This window comes from Uloborus diversus, chromosome 9 (genome assembly GCF_026930045.1).
Source record: "Uloborus diversus isolate 005 chromosome 9, Udiv.v.3.1, whole genome shotgun sequence".
Taxonomy (NCBI): domain Eukaryota; kingdom Metazoa; phylum Arthropoda; class Arachnida; order Araneae; family Uloboridae; genus Uloborus; species Uloborus diversus.
In genome coordinates, this window is record NC_072739.1 from 147629580 (window position 1) to 147653177 (window position 23598).

At 33.0% G+C, this 23598-nt stretch overlaps 2 protein-coding genes across 2 annotated transcripts in view; one reads left to right on the top strand and one right to left on the bottom strand.

The window, feature by feature from the left end:
* LOC129230055 (vacuolar protein sorting-associated protein 35-like) overlaps nucleotides 1-4312 on the bottom strand; it is a 42413-nt gene extending 38101 nt beyond the window's left edge. Inside the window, exons 1-2 of the mRNA XM_054864441.1 lie at nucleotides 4246-4312; nucleotides 3554-3622 (exon numbers count right to left, since the gene is read on the bottom strand). Coding sequence (XP_054720416.1) covers nucleotides 3554-3556 — 3 coding nt within the window. The 5' untranslated portion in view covers nucleotides 3557-3622; nucleotides 4246-4312. The remainder of the gene's footprint in view (nucleotides 1-3553; nucleotides 3623-4245) is intronic.
* Nucleotides 4313-4585: 273 nt separating this feature from the next.
* On the top strand, nucleotides 4586-23568 carry LOC129229280 (transmembrane protein 170A-like). Its single transcript, XM_054863552.1, has 3 exons — nucleotides 4586-4832; nucleotides 10252-10422; nucleotides 23433-23568. The coding sequence occupies exons 1-3, from the start codon at nucleotides 4778-4780 to the stop codon at nucleotides 23561-23563; spliced, it is 357 nt and encodes a 118-aa protein (XP_054719527.1). The 5' UTR covers nucleotides 4586-4777; the 3' UTR covers nucleotides 23564-23568.
* The last annotated feature ends 30 nt before the right edge of the window (nucleotides 23569-23598 follow it).

Below are 23598 nucleotides of genomic sequence, written 5' to 3' on the forward strand. Positions count from 1 at the left end.
TTTTACAAATATACATATGCAAGGCACACTTTCTTTAGGTGAAAGTCTCACAACAGATTTCCTGTTTGCCCCTCTCAAATACTTTAAGAACAATGAAAATTGCACATGCTGCTGAACGTAATGATAACTCCTAATAAATACAATATGAACAGACTCAAAGATATCACATATTTCTTAACACAGAAGTGAAATACTCATTAAAGATTCCATGTATGTGTTTGAAAAACTTAAAAGTAATTAAAACCCAAAATAATACTGCACCAGCATTCAGCGTTTAATTTTTTGACTTTTGACGTTCTTACAGAGTAGGTATTTCGTTTAAAACTTTGCAATTTAATGATGTTAATAAATATATAAGAAATTTTATTTGTTTGCCTCTTAACAAGGTACAGTAAACATCAAAAATGCGAAAAATTCGTTTACCATGGCCGATGTAAGGAAATTAAGATCTTCAAAACAAATAAAAATATAAAAACAGCATGTAAATATGTTTATTTTAAGTAAAGTTATTTTAGAATTGGATTTTGAAACTCAACACAAATTAATACTAAATATATATTGCGTAATCAAAGTAAAATTTAAGATTTTCCTGAAAACAAGCTACCAATCACAAGTTTCCCTCTCCCGTCCCCCTTCTGATGCTCTCAAGCAAAAACACCTCACGCAGCAAGCAAAAAGATAAGATGGGGGAAGGTGGAAGAGGCTCCCGCGTAGATGCGTACACATTTGCGGTTTAAAAATATTGTGAAAAGGTTGCCTTTTTATAAATTTTTGTGAAGGGGCTGCTTTTACGACGCGGAATATTGTGAATGGGGCCGCTTTTGCGATGGGGAATTTTGTGAATGGGGCCGCTTCTGCGGCGCGGAATTTTGTGAATGGAGCCGCTTTTGCCATGCGGAATTTTGTGAAGGGGCCGCAAAGCGGCCCCAATTTGGAGCTGGATCGACCCCTGCATACACACCTCATGCACCTACGCACATACATGCGTACATACAGATGTCACGAGAAAACTTGTAGTAATTAACTCAGAGATCGTCAAAATGGATATTTCAGGTGTGTGTACATTCCTAGGCACATATCCACGTGTGATCATGTTGAAAAAAAAACTCAACATTCATTTGGGGGTATGCAAAATGGAAATTAATGCAGATTTTTGGGTGAAAATTTTTTTGCAAATAAAATTCTTTTTTTTTTTAAAGGAAGTAAAAAAAAGTTTATAGAAATACGAATTTAAAACATGTGGGTTAAGTTTTTTAGGCGTCAAAATGAAAAATATACAAGAAAGTTTTAACAGCTCATTTAGATATTAAAAAAAAAAAAGAATGAAATAAAAAAAATACCTAAGCAGGACAGCACTATCAGGGGTCTGTCCAGGATTTTTCACAGGGTCCGTTTTTTGTGAAAAATCAAATAATTTTGTGAAAAATGAATTAATTTTGTGAAAAATCAAAAAATTTCGCAAAAAAAAAAAAAAAAAAAAAATGTTAAAACGAAATTCTAGAATTTAGAGATGGCACAAACTGCATCAATTAAACTTAAAGTTGAGTGTTTTCCTCTTCTATGACGAGAAAATCATTCTGGATTTTTTTTCTGATATTTGGCCGGGGGGGGGGGGGGGGCATCGCTCTTTCAAGTATCAATATTTATCTAACATTCTGCATTATGTTAAATTATACTAGATATATTTCTGTACAGTATTTAAAATAATTGTAACAGAAATATAAATAAATAAAACAAAATTCAGAATAGGGTTCAGCATTCAACTTTTTGACCCAAGACACTCTTAAAAAGCACAGAATTTCGTTTAAAACTTATAAATTCCGTATTTTAACAAAAATAAAAAGATATTTCAATTGTTTACCTCTTAACAAAGCGTAATAATCATCAAAAATTTGAAAAATCGGATTCCCATAGCAGATGCAAAGAGATCGCAATTCTCAAAGTGAAGGCATCAAAAGTATAAAAACGGCTTGTAAAAGAAATATTTTTGATAAAATTATTTTAAAATTGCATTTTAGAGTCATATGATAACATATCATTAATATCTGTAAACACAGTTGACCCATCCCCCCCCCCAAAAAAAATAATAATAAAATAAAATAAACCATCTATTCAGCATTTTAATTTTTGACTCATAACAGAAAATGGAATTTTGCTTTAAAAACTTGAAATGAGAGTTCTAACAGAAATAAAGAGACTTTTCATTTATTTGAATCCTAATAAAGCGAAGTTAGCTTGAAAAAAGAACAAAATATGATTCTCATATCGGATGTTAAAAGATTGCATTTTTCAAAATGTAGACATCTAAAGAAAAAAAACAGTAATTAAAAAAGTTTATTTAAAGTTAATCATCCTTGTTAACATCGAAAAATCAAAACCCATATAATTTTCTCCCAAAATAACAATTAAACATCGCACCCGCACCATAAAAACGCAAATATTGACAAGCCGACAAAATGATGAGAATATTTTCTAATCAAGTCATTATAAAGGTTCAACGCCAGACGCTAAGTGGTGACAGTTTTGAAGTTGGTAACCCTATCTGAAGCGATCATATTTTTTCCTCACCCTTACTATCCCTTTGCAGTTATAAGTTCATTTCGCAGATATATATTACTGTTTATTAAATCATGAGCGGAGAAAAGTGCTTACCAATGCCTTTTCAGAAAAGTTTACAACAACACCGCTGCTAATTAGCTGTGATAAAACAAACAACCATTATATTTATTTGGCAGTAGCAATTATTTATCGCTTGCAGGAGCATCGCAAGAGTGCCGATTTTTTTTTCTTTCAAAATTAGCCGATTTTGTATAAGCTGATCTCTCTAATTTGACTTAAAAAAAGGTTCCAAAAATTATCGGTTTATACACAGAAATATGCGTTATTTTGCTTTCAGATTTGCTCTTTCAATAAACAATTTGTGACAGATCCAAAATCTTGTTTATCAGAATTTTGTGAAGGGTCCGTTTTGTTTGATCGGGATTTTGTGAAAGGTCCGTTTTGGTTGATCGGATTTTTGTGAAAGGTCCGTTAACGGACCCAAATATCCTCTGGCCAGACCCCTGACTATGTAACAATCTATTTTAGTATGTCAACGTCAAATAAATTTTTCTCTTTATTCAATAGAGTTAATTGCTGATTGTGATTGAGTTAAATAATCACTGTGGTTTCGGAATCTAAGCATCAAAAATGACACATTTGGGAGCAAAATATGCCTCACAAGTTTATCTTCAACACTGGTTGCAACTTTGAAACACTTTTGCAATTCATGTTGCTACAAATGCGGTTAACATTGATTGATGAATTCCATTTTTTTACATTTAGAACAAAGGTCAAATTTTGAACCTTTATATTTATGTATTTAAACTAAATTTTTACTATACATAAATAAAGTACAAATACGCATAAACGACAGTTCTAAAACATTAAAATTATACTGATTATAAAATTATAATATTGTAATCAGAAAGAGAAAATAGATTTCTTTTGCAAGAAAAGTACTTACACACAAAAAGTGACAATTAGCAGAAAAACACAAAACAGAATCACTTACCATGATTTTGATGGATACAGTTTGTTTATCGAGGTAATGAAATCTAGTTCGAATCAGTCAACCTCTTCCCTGATTTAAAAAAAGAAAATTAATGAAAGTTTTGACAAACACATGCATTTTAATACAAAAATGTCAGAGATACTATCTGTGTGAAAAAACAATATAGCACTGTGTAACTTCTTATTAATTAATCAATATTCCTTACAATTAACGTCAATATTCCTCATTTTATGAATTACAAAACTGATTGTGGAAGAAATACTTAATTAGTAACTATGTATCAATGTTTCTTGATAAGAATAATAAATATTTCAACAAACAAAAACATTTATCTCTTAAGGAAAATTTCATAGTCTCCACTTTGACATTGTATGCCTTGAAACAGTCGGCCTCTATCTTAAGATAATTAATTTCCCCCAAGGGCAAAATAACATTATTGGAAACGAAAACTAACCAAACTAACAAATATTTCCACGTTGATAATTTTCTACGGCATTTTATTCAAAAGTTGTAAACCCACAAATGTTACAAATGTAAACAGACGACAGAGCAAAATCTAATTATACCAGAATTGTACAACAAACGGAGCTTTCAATATTGCCATTTATTTTTCTAAGTTCTTTATCATGTATTCAAATATTATAATCTATAGGAAATTAAAACAAGTTTTCAAAAAGGCAAATCTTGTTTACCTAACACACCCCCAACAAGCAGAAACTTTTAACATTTAATCCAAAAACCGAGATTAATGGAAAAATGCATTACAGTCATGAGTACGGTCGTGCTCGAATAGGCTTACTGGTTAACCAGGGTCATTGATCACATGATGATTGATGACGTCAATGGTAGTGTTTCCGCTTACCATCCTTGTCTCATCAAAGTTTTGAAAACTATTCATTTTAAGTAATCAATAATGAAGCTAAATCTTCAAAATGCGTGACAATTTTTCACTTGTATAAGATGGGTGAACAATTTATTATCTATTAATGAAAAGATTATAACCGTAACGAAATTGAAAATTTGTAAACAAACTTCATGGCATTTAACTCTTGTTGCATTTCATATCCTGGATTTGAAGTCAATTTTGCGAAATTATTGATGTTGCTACAAGTATTTTGTTGATCGTACTCATAACTCTTGCAATTTATCAATTGAAATTAAATATGTGACTTTAATCAGTTGCGATTGTTAACAGAATTTGTCCTATACACTAAATAAGCTAACATGTCTATGTTAGAAAATGCAGATGATAGCAATGCACCTTTATCAACATTTTCAGGTATGTTGTTTATTGTTTTTACTTAAAAAAATTTCAAAAGATTAACTCAATGCACATAATTTAAAACTTGCTGTTCGAATTCATTAGTGGTTTTGAAATAAATTGAAAGTAGTGAGGTTTTTTTTTTTTTTTTTTAAGTAGAAAACTATATCATTGTTTTTATTTATAGCTTATATTAGACAAACGTAACGATAAATTGAGTTGTTTTCAGATTCTTAAAATTCATCAAAAGATATGTTCACTGCTATCATTATATACAAAATATAAAAATAAGTTATCAAAATACAGAAATAGTTCAGGCCATTAGGATTCGGTTGCCCGTGAAATTTGCATAGCATTGTTTTTTCATTGATTCACAAAAAAAAGAAAATCTATAATATTTGAAACTTTTTTTTCTATTTCATACTGACATTTTTTTGGTTTTTTACTCAACAGGGTTCTTTTTTTTTTCTTTTCTCCCTCTGCTTGTTCATTTCAGGAAAAATTATTAGCTCTTTTTTGACAACACTTTCTTCTGTCTAATATGATTCTGTTTTTTTCATTTCCTTAAAATTATGTTTCTATCATTTCAAATAAATATCCTTTCTTTTTGTATAATCTTTCTTCCTCCTCCCATTTTCTAATAGAAAGTTTCAAATTTTTAAAGATATTTAATATTTGTTTGTTTACTTCAATGAAAAATTATGTTTTATGTATCATTTGAGAGACAACCAGTTTTTTTTTTCCTGTTTTTACATAATTGAATGTTTTTCTGGGGTTTTATTGAAAAGTTTTCTAAACATTAGATTTTTGAGCTTCAAAAATAACAAGCAAAGAACTCAGTTCATCCTATTTTTATTTACTTAAAAAGGAAGTAAATTAATTTCTCTTAAGTCTGCTATTTATGTCCCTCAAAAACTAAAATATATCTCTCTTAAAAACAATGTCTGCCTTTTTTTTTGTCTCTGAGGAAGCAATGTTTTTCATAATTAACATATTTATGAGGGGGGGGGATATCTGAGGAGTAGCTAATTCAAGCATAATAACCCAAGTTCCAAAAGAGGGTCATGACTCCTGACTCTCCTGAGTAAAACCAAAGATAAAAGAAATAAAACTTTTATTAAGCCTTTAATTTACAAAAATTTTCACTCCATTCCTACGATTTTCACTAATTGTTACCAAGAAAGAAACCCTAAATTGTGTTTTTAGAACCTGAAAATTTTCTGGTCGCTCTTCTTTCTATTTCAACGTTGCCGAAGATACTTTTAAAATGTTTTAGGAAGCAGAGCACTGAAATTCCCACCCTTTTCCAAAACTTCATCAAACATAACATAAAATTACGTTTTGGAGCCAAAATGTTGAAAAATTTCCTGGAAGAGCCCCCAAACCCATATTTTCCTACTAATTCTTCCAAACATTGCTCAAAAATGCATTTTTGGTCCTTCCATTTCATGAAAACTCTTCCCTAGTCTCAATGTGTAGCCAGGGCCGTATTTGGAAGTGTGGAGGCCTTGGGGCAATGAAGAAGTGGAGTGGCCCCGCCTGCCCTCACCTAAATCCGGCCCTGTGTTTAGCCTAAATTTTCACTTTCAAAACTTCAATATCAAATATTTTGCATCAACCCGGGAAAGCCTCAACCTCTGAAGTTTCTAAAGTCCTCAAAACAACTTGAAATGAGTTTTTAAGTGTGCAATTTTGAAAAATGTGTGAAGGACCTCTGAACCCCCACTATCTCTTATGAACAAAGATAACATAAAACTGCTTCTTAAAGATTTCAATTTAAAAAAAATTGTGACAGAATGCTTAAAACCCCTTTCTCCTAACCCCACCTAAGTTCCTAAAAATAACAAATAAAACAGATACGAAAAATTTTATTTTAAATATCTAACTAGTATGTTGTGGCCATCACGAAACTTTCTTCTATATCTTTCTTATAATTCTGATCCCTCCCCATGCTTAACGAGGACGCAATATTCCCAACGAAAACAAAATTACACATGCCAAAACTTGATGACCATCCTTATTCCTGATTTATCTCAAAAGCAAAGCAAAGAATGAACATTGAAAATTATTTTAAAAGCCTTGCTTAAAATAATTACAAACATTTATCTGTTAACAGACACAAGATGGCAACAGTTAAAAATTTTAAATCATTGAGACAACATTTCGGATCATTTCCATGCAATTAAAAGCACGAGCTGAACGCAGACGACAGTCTGTTACGATTTATCTTTCTTATTGTTGCAATTAAAAAGCTATTTTTATTCACACAAATTTTAAAAAAAATCTGCCCCCCATGGAACGATTGGCGCCAAAATTAAACCAACGCTTGTTTACATATGGATTCATATTTATTCCAAATTTCATCCAGAATGTAGCATTACTTCTGGAGATATGGCACTCACAATGGAAAAAAAAAGAACGTTCGATTGCGCCACCCCTTTTTTAGCTGTTGACACCAAAATAGAATCATTTCTTATACCCTCTAAGGACTACTTGTCGATAAATTTTTGTTTGATTACGTTCATTATTTATTGAGATACAGCAGTCACAATTGACGGCAAAAAACGTTCTATAGCTCAACCTCCGTTTGAGCTATTGACACCAAAATTGAATCAGGATCTGTACCTGTTAGGGACAACATATGGACCAAATTTTGTCTGATTCCGCCAGTTACTTCCTGGGGAATAGCAGTCACGCAAAACTCAAAAAACGTCCCATTGCTCCACCCCCCTTGGAGGAATCCGCGCCAAAAACCAATGGGCACAAGTTCACATAGGGGCACATATGTGTACCAAATTTCGTTCGATTTCATGCGGTAGTTTTTGCTGTAGAGCGGCCACAAAAAACTGGTCACACACAGACGTGACACACACACACAGACAGACAGACATTTTCCAACTAGTATGTTGTGGCCATCACGAAACTTTCTTCTATATTTTTCCTTTTTCTGATCCCTCCTCATGCTTGACGAGGAAGCAATATTCCTAACAAAAACAAAATTACACATGCAAAAACTTGACGACCAAACCAATGTCTGAATTATTGTAAAAACAAAACAAAGAGCGAAAATTGAAAGTTACTTTAAAAGCCTTACTTCAATTAATTACAAATATTTTATTTATTATTAACAAACATAAGATGGCAACAGTTAAAAATTTTAAATCATTGAGATAATATTTCCGATCATTTCCATACAATTAAAATCACGAGAAATACGCAGACGACAATCTATTACGATTTATCTTTCTTATTGTTGCATTAATAAAACTATTTTTATTCGCAAAAAAAAAAAAAAAAAAAAAAAATCAACACCTCTTGGAGCGATTGGAGTCAAAATTGAACCAAAGCCTGTTTACGTATGGATTCACATATATTCCAAATTTCAACCAGAACGTAGCATTACTTCTTGAGATAGGGCACTCACAATGGAAAAAAAGAACGGGCGATTGCGCTACCCCCTTTTAGCTGTTGACACCAAAATAAAATCAGCTCTTATACCCACTAAGGGCTACTTGTCAAAAAATTTTTGTTTGTTTCCGCTCGTTATTTCTTGAGATACAGCAGTCACAATTGACGATAAATAACATTCTATAACTCAACCCCCGTTTGAGCTATTGATACCAAAATTGAATCAGCACCTGCTCCTGTTAGGGGCAACATATGGACCAAATTTTGTTTGATTCCGCCAGTTACTTCCTGAGGAATAGCAAGCACTCGTAACTCAAAAAACGTCCCATTGCTCCACCCCCCTTGGAGGAATTCACGCCAAAAACTAATGGGCACAAGTTCACATAGGGGCACATATGTGTACCAAATTTCGGTCAATTTCATGTGGTAGTTTTTGCTGTAGAGCGGCCACAAAAAACTGGTCACACACAGACGTGACACACACACACAGACAGACAGACATTTTCCAAAAATAGTCGAAATGGACTCAGCACACCTCAAAACGTTCGAATCCGTCAAAATTCGAAATTCGAAAATTTGCACGAATCCAATACTTTCTTCCATATATTAGATATAGAAGAAAGTAAAAATCTGATTATTTTATCTAATTACAGTTGGTTCTCTATTTAACGACTTTAAAAGGACCACAAACAATCATCCGTAAGCAGAGTTCGTTGATTTAAATTGTGATTAAAATCATTATTTAAATCGAGTGGTTTTTTAAAAAAAATCATTGATTTAAATCATTTGTTTTTCTTTTTATGAATTAGTTTTGCATTTTTAGAATATGTGGCTCTAAATTTAACAATAGTACTGCATTATACAATCTTTATTACAACTAGCAAGACAACATAAATCCCTCTTTCTGTGTGCGTAACAGGTTTTCAAACTCTTTCAATATTGCTTTTACTCCAAAATTAGTTGTTCAGAACAAAATAAAAATTTGCCGTTTTTCTCATACACCATGACGTTATAGTAAAGAAAAATAATTGTACAACGTATTATTTTAAACTAAAAATGTAAATGATGATGAAAACCTTATCTTTTAGCAAAGCGTAAAACAAAATCACATCTTATCTAAACATTATAACACGTTGATAAATCTTGAAAAAATATTGAATATTTAAGGCACTTTTCCTATTTTTAAAAGTAAGCTGAATGGATTCATTAGTTCAGATTGCTTTATTATAAAGGTTTTTTTTTTTGCCTTCTTCATCCCAACTAAACAACTGAATTAATTTCAGAACTTTTGTTGACTTTAAGCTAATAAAAATAGAAAACCGCAAAATTTTAAGAATCTTTTTTCCTATAAAGAATGAATATTATAATTCTAGGAAATAGTGGAACAACTGTTTCCTAGAATTATAGTTGAAGGATTGGTGGTTGTAGCTTGAGGGGGGAGGGGGTAGGGTAAACATTAAATTTAATTTGAATCATGCATTTGTGTTAAAATTTGTCTACTTTAAACTATTATTAAAAATAGCTACTGCCATGAAATGAAAATAGCTAAAAAGTTGCTTTTTCATCTATATTATAAAATATATTATATTAATAAATGTAAAGTAATTAATAACCACAATGTTTTGAAGATTTAAAAAAAAAAATCTCATTCAAATTTTAAAAAATCTGACTTTTTTGATTAAAAAAAAAAAAAAAAAATCAAGAACCCTGTCCTTAAGTAGAATGCATCTGAAACTGCAGTGGAGCATCCAGGACTGAAAAGTCATCTTTAAATAGAGAAAGTCGCTAAATATAGTGTCGTTAAACAGAAAACGAACTGTATTATGCCCTATTGTATCTGTTTTACCGATTTGAGAATTTTATTTTATAATTTAATCTGTATCTACAAAAATGACCATAAACAACATATCACCTTAACTTTTTAAATTAGCTAATGTTGATTCAATGTTTTAATTTTGATACTTTTAGTAAGTATACTTTGAGAAACATTCTTTCAGTTGTAAATGTTATCTCTATTCCTACTTTCCAGAAATGTGGTACAGAATATTCATGTGGGCTTTGTTGTCATCTGTGTTTGTACACTTTGTTGCTGCATGTATTGCTCTTGTTATGCTGTGGAAACATAAATTAGGACGATTTACAGCTCTTATTATAATGGTTTTTGGTGTCCTTTCTCCCGTTACAGGAGGTGTCATAACAAGTAAGTACATGAACCATTTTTTTATATCCAAAAATCCAAGCTAATTGGGGCTCACGCTACCTCTAATTACTGAAAACTCGGATTATCCGTAAAATTATCAGCAATTTAAATTTTACACTATTCTAATGGCATAAAGTGGAGCACCTTACACTTTCTTGTAAAGTGGAAAAGATGCATTTTCTGCAGGAAAAATTATTACTTAAATTTCAACAAAAATTTCAATATTATTTATACAAATACAAAAGTGACGACCAGTAACAGGCTCTGGGCCCAGCTAGGCTGGTCCTAGTCAATTTACAACCCCCAGTGAAGATCAATGGCCCTCTTAAAGCTATCTACTCCCTTGCTCTATACCACCTGTTCCGGTAAGCTGTTCTAAGGTTCTATTTCTCTGCTAAAATAATAATTTTTCCTAATATCCATGTTAGCCTGAGATTTAAATAGCTTAAAACAATGATCCCTTATCCTGTTTTCGGTGCTAAACTTTAGCCCCGTAACATCTTTCATTTTAACAAATTTAAACAACTGAATCATGTCCCCTCTGTCTCTTCTTTGCTCAAGACTGTACATTTTTAGCATTCTAAGCCTGGAATCGTACTTTAAACAAATGTTTACCTTAAAACAAATTTTTATCAGTTTTTATTTCATGAAGTCTATACATGTGTTTGAGTGTAAACTTGAAGGCAGCTTAAAAATGCATTTTGATTTTTTCTAAACCCATTTTTAGCCTACTTTCCCAGTAAAAGTCAGAAAAAGAAGAAAAAAGCATGAAAGAAGGCTTAATGCATCTTTAAAATGTCGCGAAAAACAAAAAAAAAAAAATCAAAAATAAATAAAATAATTAAATAAATATCCAAAAATTAAAAATTGGAAAGTAGGGTATTGAGATGGGGAAAAATGTCTGTCTGTCTGTCCCCCCCTAATAACTTTTGAATGAATAGTCCGATTCGAACAAACTTTTTTTTTGTTCGAAAGATCTTGGAGAGGACACCTCATTCTCATATTTCACTTTTTGATTTGAACTATTTTTTGTTCAATTTTGAACAGTTCAAAAAAACTTAACATTAGCGCCTACGGAGAAACTGAAAGTCAATGTATAGATTCCGTAGTTGAAGGCGGATTTATTTCAAACAAATTTTGTTGGAAGTAGCTCTTGACGCCAAACTCCAGACTCCGACTCCGAGAATTTAGAGGCACCTGACTCCGACTTCGACTCCTGTGCCCGACAATTAATCGGACTCCGACTACCCGACTTTGTTGCTTTGGCAAAAATTTATACACGGAGGACAAATGACCGACTCCGATTCTTGGATATTCGTCTCCGACTCCTTTATCCCAAAATGAGATTGCCTCCGACTCCGACTCCGCAGCTATAGTTTTCACTGTGAAATAATTATTGTTGATATGACTTTTTTTTATTTTCACGCTAAAGTTTTAATTTAGGTATTCAGTTTTCGGCGAATAAACTCGAAGTCCTTTATGTTTCTACATAACGATATGCGCAGACGATTTTTTTTTTTTTTTGACAGTGAAAAGTATTTCTTTAAGTTGACATTTTATTGTTTTTATTTATTTTGGTAAGTGCATTAATTCATTAAAAAAATTATTTTTGGCAACAGGGAAAAAAGAAACTTTTTTTTTTTTTTGATATGATGTATTTATTTTAATAAGCTTATTAATTTTAATTATTATTTTTTCATTTTGAAAGCTCTTAAAGAATTTTTTTTAAGGGAAAAAAGTGTATTAGCTGCTTTGTTTAAAAGGTCCGTGTTTTTTTTTTTTTTTTTTTACACATCTTATTTTTTTAGATGTGTGAGGAATATATATATATATACTTTATTCCTAGAAATTAGCAAAAATATGTAAATATGTTTGAAACAGTTTGCGATTTTAGCTATTTTTGAGAACATCGATCAGGTACTAGAAAGTAGTGTGGGTATACGGGAAAGTAGGCTCGTATAGTTCTAGACGGAACTTCTTGTTATAAGTATTACCCTGACAGCTGTATGTGTGTGCTCATGTAAGTAAAGTACCTCCTATAACGCAAAAATAATTAGTCATAGCAGGTTAAAATTTTGTATCGACAACTCGTACGATGTCAACTCACATTCAAGAGTCACTTCACCTGTGGATTGCTATTGGATATTTCAAAAAGGCTATTTATTTGTTTTTTGTTGCAAAACAATTTTAATTTCAAGTTCTTTTTCGTATTAAGTTACTAGCAATTGATCTGTATCTCTGGTAGTCATTGAATGTTTTATGCCACTTGTCAAATGTTGACAATACCTCTCAATACCTTTTTAATATTTTATTGAATGTAGATTGGAAGTTTTACTTTAAAATAGCAAAGCATTTTAAATTTTGATATAATGAATTTTTAGTTGGAATTAAAACATGAATGAAGCACCTCGAATTAAACAAAACCTCGGGCTTTTGAGACTCTACTGTATTTTTATTTCTGACCATGTGGCACTGACCACTGAGAATGGATGCTATTATACAATTGGGTTTATTGAAAAGCACTTCTTTTTAGAAATTCAAAAAGTCAAGTTGATGAAAAGTTGCTTCTACAGACCCATATGTACCACAAAATTTTTTATTGGAATAAAAAAATATTTTAGTATGCAATACAAAGCCTAAAAGTTATAATTTTCTACAAAAAAATCTGTTGTTCCTTAAATTAATTTTAAAATTGACCAAGTTTTAGAAAAAAATCAAGTTGACTGATGTAAACAATGAAGTTGAACATAATTGGTTAAAAAAAAAAACTTTTGCTCTAATGCAGGGCCGCCGAGAGTTCTACCAGGCTCCGATGCAAAATACTGACTTGGGGACCCCCTCCAACCACAAAAAAAAAAAAAAAACTGTTGACTGCCCTCACCTCTTATTTACATTTCAGTAATATCAAGTGCACCTTCTATACCACAACATCTGCTTCATAGTAATCTAAGCATCATACTATGAGTCTGTGTACAGTGGAGAAAAGAAATCTTATTTGGTAGTTTTTCTTCGTAAAAAATAATAAAAAAGCTGGTTAAATTAAAAAAAGCTAACCACTGTAATGTTAGACAACACCAGGATTTAGGCTGAGTTCAAAAGTTCTATTGCATAACAGATAATCAGGATTGCCACGCACCTGGAAAACATGGAAAACCTGGAATTGTCAGGGAAAATGAAAATCAGCTAAAATGGTCAGGGAATATCACAAATTGGTTGAAATTTCTGGAAATGTCAGGGAATTTGTTTCTAATTTTTCCATCTTGTGGGTGAAACTGCTCTTCATTCAGCTTTTTTTAATTTTTCATGAAATGAAGGATGGTTACAAAAATTTAAAGTCTCAAAATTTGCCTTTATTAAAACTTTTTTTGGAAACATGCCAACATTGAAACTGGCTTTGCCGAAAATTGCTTAGTGCGTTTGAGATTTCAGTTCTTTTTCTAAACAAAAAAAAGTACCAATTGGAAATCGCTGATTGTTTAAAGCATTTGTAATCAATGTAATTTAATTTTTAGTTTATCTGAACTTACAATATTGATTACAATTATTGATAATTTTTTTAAACACTATTTGATTCCTAAAGGAGGTTTATTTACATGAAAAAAATATGTTTTGTTGGTATTTAATAACGTAAGTAGACATTCATTAACCTGGAATTTTTTCTAAAAGCAACTGGAAAACCTGGAATTGTCAGGGAATTTCATTCTTGAGCTTCTGTGGCAGTCCTGAGATGAAATTAAGGGAAAAGTTTTTTGGAAAAATGGTGAAATCTTACAAGTTCTCATCTTTCAAACAGCCTTCGTGTGCTTCATCTATAGTTGAAAATTCAATTCAAATTTCCTTTTTGATATCTTTAAAGAAATAAATACAGTAGCTGGGTTTTTTTTTTAAAGATAAAATAAAAAACCTTGGATTATATCTTTCCATTAACAAAACACATGACACATGTTAAGTGACAGTAATTTAAGCATCTTAGCTAAGATTTTAAAAAGATTAATTTGACTATCATCATGCTTGCTTCCTCTCTTAGACCACACAGTTTCTTTTTTTAGTGGATTAAATATTTTTATTTTAGCTACAAAGCAAAAATACTTTGCATTATTTACTTATAATTGAGATAGTATTTTTGCATTTTGTGAAAAATGCAACCGTAGAGGTAACCTTGCTCGACAATTTCAAAATTCTTGGAAGTAATGTAATTTCTTTTCAAATGTATATATAACAGAAGAGAGAGAGTCTAGACTTTTTTTTTGGCGGGTGGGAGGGGGGATTGCTATTGGACAACCTTTCCCTGGAAAACTTTTGAACTTGAGGTCCTAAAAATGCAATTTTTAGCGCTCTTTGAAAATGTTAGAGAAAAGATTTGGATTCAGAGCCTCTCCGCCAGAACTTTTGAGGAATTGAAAATTCAAAAACGAAATTTTAGACGTTTTTATGATGTGGAGAAAGAGAGGATTGGGGATACTGTCATGGATTTTTTTGGAAATTTAAGTCCCAAAAACAGAATAGTAAATTTTGATGACAAGGAGAAATGTTCAGAGAACCTTCACCCAAAATTTCTTTTGAAATTGAGGTCCTAAAAATGAAATTTTATATGATCTTAAATTATATGAAGAGGACAGTTGGCACTCCTTCCGGGATAGTCCCAAAATTAAGTCCTAAAAATGCAATTACAGGACGTCTTTCAGGATAAGGGCGGGGGGTTTAGAGAATCTCTCACAAAAATTATTCAAAATTTGAAGTACCGAAAACGGAATTTCGGATGACGTTAGAGGGAGGGGGTGAATTCGAGACTCTTTCGTGGAAATTCGTAGGAATAGAAGTCCGTAAACCAATGAAAGATAATCTTAGAGGATGTTGTGGGTTCAGGTACTCTGGTTTAGGGGGGGGGGTGCTGCAATCCTCCCCTGGTAACTCTTCTCCTGGATTCGCCACTGCACCCAAGCATTAATACTACTCTAAAATGTTATTTTCCCCTATCTATTTTAATTTTTAAACTAAGCAGTGATATATTTTTAAATGCAGGGATAATGTCAAGAACCCATAAAAAATGCTTGGAAGTCGCAACCCACAGATTGAGAACCAATAGCGTGGCGTCACCCAACCGTGTTCCAAGCCTGGAAAAAAGGACTTTGTTATGGTGGTCCCGCTACTGGTCGTTTTCCTTTCCAGTAGAAACGTGTCTGCGAGATAGCCCCCAAAGGAACTGGTCCACAAGCACTTGATGCTGTGAACATGCAGATGTTGAATAATGGGCTAAAATGTTGAATGAGAGATGTTTTTGCTTTTCCAACACTGAAAAGAAATTCAGTTAGCAGCAAGAACTCAGATTCCCCCCCACCTTTTTGAGGAGATGCCCAGGCTCCCTCTCGGGTCCGGCCTCGAGGATTTTGCCCCAGCTGCCCCCCCCCCTCTTGGCGGCCCTGCTCTTATGCAGTATTTAAATCTCCGGCACAGTATTCAAATATGATTTTTTTATGTAAAATTATTCGTTATGGACAAATTAATTACAGTTTGTCGCAAGGAGAAAGACTTTGGGGAGGGGGCGAGGGTTCCCCTAAAATATTTTTTAAATCATTAAAAACAATTTTTTTTTCGATGTAAAACCAGGGCCTTACTCATATGAGCTCCAAAGCCGAAAATTCAAAAAGATATCCAAATAATTAAAATTTATAAAGGAAAGTAAAACTAGTTATTAAGAAATAAATTTTAAATCCATTTACACAAAATAAATAAAAATTTTTGAGTGGAAAAATGCAACTCTAAAATGTCCTAGCAGTACTATTTAAAAACAACGAACATGAAAATTGAATACAAAACCAGAAATCTAAAGATACGGTAATTCTACGTTATAAAAACATTGAATTTCATTTCCAATCTTAATTACTTGTGCATATGTAAGCTTCTTTACTGAAGATCTGCAATGCTATCTGTATGCAATGGTTGACTCCTCCAAGTTTTTTTTTTTTTTTTTTGATTTTGTTTATTAACTGAACATATTTCTGGACTTGGAGCTCATGAGTCAGGTCAATGCTGCTGGTTTTACACTGAAAAATAAGAGAAAACACTGAAAATTAAGCAAGAGAAAAAGGTCATTTTGTTAACTTTTTAAAAACTTAGGGGGTAGATGAGGCCCCCAACTTGCTACAAATGTTTATGCTTTTGAACTTTTCACCTCTCTAGCTCTACAGAAGAACCTTAACAGTTTATACAATGCTCGGTCGCTCCTCCCCCCCCCCCAATAAAAATAAAGACAATAAAATTGTTGAAACTGAAAAAAAAAAAGTGGGGGGAGCCTTTTCTAAAAAGTGGTGAGTGATGGAGGAAAACGGTGGTCATATTCGGATTCAGTAGGTCACTTTACATGCGAACCAGCAGATATGTCAGAAGCATTTTTCATGCCATGCCCAGTCTAATTAATTTGTTCATTATGAAAAATTTAACTGTTAACTTTAAAAATTTCTTTTTTTTTTTTTTAGTGTATGTATACCTAAATACTGCATAAGAGCAAAAGGTTTTTTTTAACAATAATGTTTGACTTCAAGGGCATATCCAGCTTAAAATGAAAAGGGGGCAAACTCATTACTCAGGCAATGAAGGGAGTCAGGTCCCCTACCCCCATGAACCACTAGAGGACTACACAGTGTGTTATTTCTAGTGTTAAAAATAGAGAAATATCATAATGTTATGAAGAAAGTATCTACTCTCCCGTTTTTATGGCGTAGAACAGAGTAGAACCTCAGTTGTCCAAAACAATGTTAAGCAGGACCTCATTGAAACGAACGACTGTTCTCTTTACTTTTATTTGTTATTACTGTCAATGCTCTTTAGAATCACCTCCCAGAGCTGTAACCACTTATCACCGATATATGTAGTCCCATTTCCCATTGTATGCCATTAGAGCATCCAAAAGTGAACGGTTAATTCCAATATGTGACAAAAATTAAGTTTCAGCTTTTTTGTTTGTTTCAACTCAAAAATATCTATGTGAAAAGAATTATTTAAAACTTTAATGTATGTTTGTTATGCTTAAGGTAAAACATTTAAAGGATTATTTAAAAGTGAACAGGTCGAAGAAATGATGAGAACTGCACACAAATGGTTGGACATTTTGAATTACATTAAAAAAAGAAAAAAAAAGCGGAAAGTTTTTACATTATCTATACAGTGGAATCTCAATTTTACATTGTTTGTTTCATGCATTATCCCACTTCTGTTCCCACTGTCATTTTTTGCTGGTCCCTGAAAAATTCAATTCTGATAATGTTAAAAAATTCCGGATTTTATCTTGCCGTGTTTCAGAAAGTTTGCTATGTTTTTTTCGGATCAAAATAATTTTTCATCTTCAATACTCACACAAACTTTTTTTTTAGATTTCTATTTTTTCTAGATAAATTTGTTTCATAGCTGTTTGAAGCAGCTTTGGCACTCTTTTTGTTCTGTCTAATTCTTTTGTCTGGTAGAGGGGTTTAATCTATGGTCAAATCTTCTTTAATGACAATTGAAGAATACAGCTAAGGACACAATGCTTGGAAATTTTTCAGAAGTTTGTGACGCACGTTTCCTCTTATCACATCATAAAAGGTTTCAATATCAAATGTGCTACCCGCTTTGGATGATAATAATGAAGACGAAAAAGAAATCATCAAAGGTGTCCCCACAGCTGATCAAGCAATTGTAACCATAAAAACTCTAAAAAAAATATATTTTTTTTGTGAATTTCAACTTTGACGCAAATGTGCAAAACATTATTGGCACACATAGTGCTATAAATGAAATTGTATCTAAAAACAAAAAATAAATTATTACATTTTTCCCACCACTGCATTGGATGCAAATCAATTTTTAAACATTATGCTTAGGTTTTTAGCATGACCCCGATTTGCCGTTTTCCCTCTTGGAATGTTTTTTATCACTGGTCCCACAGAAAACACGAAATCGGGTTTTCACGGTATGAGGGGAGAAAAGTAAGGAAACTATGATTTAGTGTTAAGTGCTATGTGTAACTCCTGGATAGTATTGTAGCACATGGGTGCCCATATGCAAAATTGTAAGGGGAAGGCTTAGATATTTTTATCATGGTTTAGCAGGATATTTTCCCCATGGAAGCAAATTTCAGGACAGATTAGACAGAGACCCCGCTCTCTCCAGATGAGTCCAGACACCGCAACCTCCATACCTGTCCCTTTCAATGATGTTCAAGGGATGATTGCGGCTTCCCCGCTCTCTCCAGATGAGAATCGCTACTCAGACTGAATCTGCTCTCATCTGTAAAGAGTACTCGTCCCCATTCATTGTCTCTCCAATTCCGGTGTTCCCGGCACCACAGAGAACGCCTTCTCCGATGGGCAAGCGTTAGAGGTACACACCGTATAGGGCGTCATGCAAACAGACCACCACCGTGCAGTCTTCTGGCCACAGTAAAACGGGATATCGGTCGTCCAGTCGCCTGTGTTGTGTGTCTAGCGATTTCTCCCGCTGCCTCTGCCTGTTTCTTCTGGCCTGTAAGACAATACCGGTCATCTGCGGGTGTGGTTCCTCATGGACGACCACTACTGAACCCCCGGATAGCTGTTCCTGTAGTTTGAAATTGTTTCCAAAGTCGTGAAACGATGCTGTGAGCAATTCCGAACTCTGCAGCCACACTTGTCACACTGCGGCCTTCCTCCAACTTCCCAATGATTCGACCTCGGGTAAAAGCATCCAGATGTCGTCTAACAGATTGATTATTCACCCTTTCTCGCTGAGGCAGCAACTCCGTGTGATTTTAACTGCTATACGGTGTGCAATCTCTTTGCCAGAAATACTGATCTTAAACCGACAACATGCTTTATACTACTCAGACACTCCCCCATTACGTCTGCCTGCATATCTGCGCATGTGCTACCATACATCACCTTACTTAATCTCCTGATTGGTCTTTCTGTCCGTTCTGCCTCTTCGTTCAGCTGATATGCTAATTTTTCGACTTCGTCCTTAATTTTTGCACACCAGTGTATTATAACAACTTCTCATTATAGCGACTGATTTTTTTTAGACAACAGGAGTGGTTACAATGAGCATAGACAATTATTTTCATTATTATGAAGCAATATCCCTTCATGGCCATCAGTAGTAGTAGCTATTACTACTGCAGGCGCCAAATTATTCATCCACTTCTGTAAACTGCCCCCCCCCCATGTTTTATTTAGTAGTTATTTTTAACTATGTATAGCAGTAAAACCTTGTTAAGTCATCACTCGAGGGACCAAAAAAGTTTGACCACTTATGCGGAGTGACTACTTATGTGGAGTGGGAAATAAGGAAGGGAAAAAAGTTCTCACAAGTACTTTCATGAATAGCTGTAGAATTCAGTGAGAAAAACTAAAAGCTTGTGTAATCTATGTCTATAAATTAGTGGAAACTTTAAAAAGAAGGAAAAAACACTCATTATAGTTATCTAGTTTTATTTTCTTTTACTTATACATTACTTAATCATAATAACTCATTTTAATGTACTTACTGTTCATTAAAACAATCTATCAATTCAAGCATTAAATTCTGCATCTGTTGTACCTATAACGAATGTTAAATACTGACAAATGTTCTCCAGGTATTAAATTTTGTGTCTTGCTGGATGGAGTTTGATTCATATGATTGGTACAAGACAGAGTCGCAGCAAGAAATATGCTTTGAATTACCAGAAGTGAGATTTCAAGGAAAAATGACTATCACACAGCATTTCAACTGTCTCACACTAGTTTCTAAGATCCAATAAGAAAGGAAAATTTTAGAAAACAATTTTTGAATGACTAGTTAACCGGGGTAAAATTAAATTTGGTGACCAGTAAAAGAGGATCATTTTACATTACTGTGAATGAGACCTTGTCGGGACCAAAGGAAAACGACGACTTAAGCGGAGTGACCACTTAAACGGTTGACTACTTATTGAGGTTTTACTGTATTTTATATTTAAAATTAAAGAACATAACATTAAGTTTACTGCATTATTAATAACCAGGGGTGCTCACCTAGGGGGTGGGGGTCATGGAGCAGACTGAGCCATTGAAATTTTTAGGGGGGGGGGGTTGAAAGGTATTCTCTTTTTTGAGGGGGGCTCTTGCTTTGGGGAGGGGAGATTCTTTATGATCTTTAGAGGGGTGTGCTCTTGCTGTTAGGAAGTGGGCACCCCTGTAATAACAATAAATTATTAAAGTTTACTATGTTATATTTTACAAAATATACCTAGTATTGTCTGACTTGTGTGGCAATTATTAAACAAAGTTCTGTTGTTGCTTATATCACTTGCTGGACAGTATCATTACAGAAACCTGTAATTGGAGAGAGAATGAAGAAGTAAGTTAGGTCTTGATGATCTTCTAGGCAGTCTAAAATATGTGGTGGGTAAACTGAGATTGAGCTGCACTTTGAACGGAAGGGGGGGTGGGGAATCTTATGTCCTGCTTCAAATTTCATTTTTAAAAAGTGGATATCCTTTTTTAAACCTAGAAAGTACAGTACGCATTTTTCGACATTTATGCATGCGTGCAAAAGAAAGTATTCAAAATATAGTGCAATAATTGACTTAAATGCAATAAACTACAATTTTTGTAGTTACAGAATGTATTATATTAAAAATATTGACTAAAAAAAAGAATAGCACAAGTTTTAAAATATAAGTGTTTAATAATCCATTTCTTGTTCTTTAATCTATGATTTACAAAAGAGAAATTTCTTTAAAACATCATGTAAAACTTATTTACCTAATATTGCACATTTAATAACACTTTATTGAGTTATAAATGGAACTGAAATTAGTTGTCTTGGTAATGTTGTGAATTTCCTTTCACAACTCTACCAACTGTTACACAAGTATTTTTATGTAATAGTTATTGGCAATTTTTTTAAGTAAAATATTTTTAAATGAACTTTTGGGAGAAAAATATTATCAAACTAGCCGCCTGCGGCGACCAGCTGGTCCGCCTTTTTACGCCAGGGGTGCCGCCTTTGGCGGCTGCTTAAACAATTTAGCGACGACATTAATCAATGTTTTTCTCTATAAATCAGTATTATCATTCGTTTTTTTACGCCAATGTTGCCGCCATCGGCGGCTGCTTAAATTAATTTCGTGGCGGTGTCAATCAATCTATATCTATCTATATCATTAATAATTTGAATAAAATATTTTCTAGATCTGTCTCCAGTTTCGTCGTTTGGAATATTTTTAAAGGAGGGAGAGGGGAGACACAAACGACGTACTCTTCATGCAAATTTTGTCGAATAATATAATAACAAAAAGCACTTCCACTTTATGTGAAAGCATTGCTTTTTCAAAGTCATGGTGTATGTGGGGGAGGGAGGGGGCATTGACACCCAATGTGCAAGCAGCCACCTACGGCGGCTGTTTGGCTAACTTGTCATTTACCTTTTTACTTCAAGTTTGCCGCCTTCGGCGGTTGTTTAAATAAATTTGGCAGCAGAATTAATCAATCCATCTCTATCTTTTTTTTTTGTGCCTTTCACATTTTTACGCCAAGATTGCCGCCTTCGGCGGCTATCTACCTTTACAATCTATCTCTACATTTTCTTATCCATCTCTATTTATTTTGACCTCCTCACCCATTTCCTAATAAAAACAAAGAACACTCAAAAAACCGGTTTTTTTAATTTAAGTAGAGCAAAAAAAAAAAAAGCTCAAATTCCCCGTAGTGTGCAAAAAGTAGCGTTTGACAAAGATAAAAAAAATCTCGCTGTTTTTATTGAATTAATGCGCACAACTATGAAATGTAACGTAATATAGATACAGCGAAAGGTCCAGCTTGGGGGGGGATGGAAAAAGAAATAAATGCAATCCCTAAATAAAACAAAAAAAAAAAGGAAAGAAAAAAGCAAGCGCTGCCGAAAAAACACGTGGTCATCACGTCAGAAAATGAAGTAAGCTATATAGTAAAAAAAAAAAAGATTAACATTGCTTGCGATTAAGATTCCATCGTAAATATCGAATCGAAACCCAAGTAGTGACGTCACTGGCATTAAAGATTGAAGAACGCTTTTTTCGACTGATGCGTGAAAGGACATGATGTGTTCAGCATTAAAAATATTGTAAAAAAAAATTACTGCGTATTTTTAAGAACTTTTTTCTTTTGAAGAGGGCGAAATGGTTTTACTATTACCAACTTAAATTTCAGAAATGAGGCTTTGATACTTCTCGCAGGATGATATTAGAAAAAAATAAAACCCAGGAAAACATGCAAATTAAAGGTTTTTTCAAAAATTCATAAAAAACACAAAAATTGCTCTATCTTCAAAATTATTTTGTTCATCATATTTAAAATTAAATTTCCGACACTATAGTATCAAAAATATTTGTCTGGCGCGATTGGTTCGGGGTCTGTGAGGTTAAAAGTACTAAAAAGTGCTAAAAATCACATAAATCATTAAATAACTTTTTTTCTAATTAAAATATCAAAAATCGAAGCCCGAGGTGCACAACTTCAGCAAAAACTACACCTGTATACCAAATTTCATCTTTCTAGGCCTTACCGTTTTCCCGGGATGCGCGCCACACACACACACACAAACATCTTATTTTATTATATGTATAGATACTCATTATAATTAAACCTCATTAATATCTATATTTATGCAATATGAATATTGCAGTTAATACAAATTGATTAGATTACAAGAATAGTTTTGGAGAGTCTAAAACCCAACCCTGTTAAAAAGTGATTTAAATCAAAGATTTTTTTTTTTTTTTTTGAAAAATCAGATGATTAAAATCACTGATTTAAATCATTGACTCCTTAAAAGGATCAGTAACTTTATTTTTTCAGATGTAACTACATTTAGCATGTTAGTACATAATCTCTCTGCAAGTGTTGCTTTTCATCTATTTGCATACAACTTTCAAAACTTCAAATTTTTAAATCTTGCTATGAAATATCAATTTTAAACCAAAAAATAAATAAATAATAATGCTCTAATAAATGTTAAAAGTTAAAAAAAAATGTTTATCTACATTTTTATTTCAGGTGCCGCCATTGCTGGTGTGTACAGTGCTTCAAGGTTTCAAATGATGCCAGATTATGCACTAGTTTGGGGAACAGGACAGACCTTTTTGGCTGCCGTTATGTCATTCACAAGAATATTGGCGACCCTGTGATTTTTTTTCCCAGTCATATTGAACATTGTAATAAA

What these genes read in the sequence shown, in the direction of transcription:
- LOC129229280 (XM_054863552.1), top strand. Translation starts at nt 4,778, where the DNA reads ATGTCTATGTTAGAAAATGCAGATGATAGCAATGCACCTTTATCAACA. An exon ending in ACCTTTATCAACATTTTCAG is followed by an intron (nt 4,833 to 10,251) that starts GTATGTTGTTTA and finishes CCTACTTTCCAG; the next exon opens with AAATGTGGTACAGAATATTC. An exon ending in TACAGGAGGTGTCATAACAA is followed by an intron (nt 10,423 to 23,432) that starts GTAAGTACATGA and finishes TTTTTATTTCAG; the next exon opens with GTGCCGCCATTGCTGGTGTG.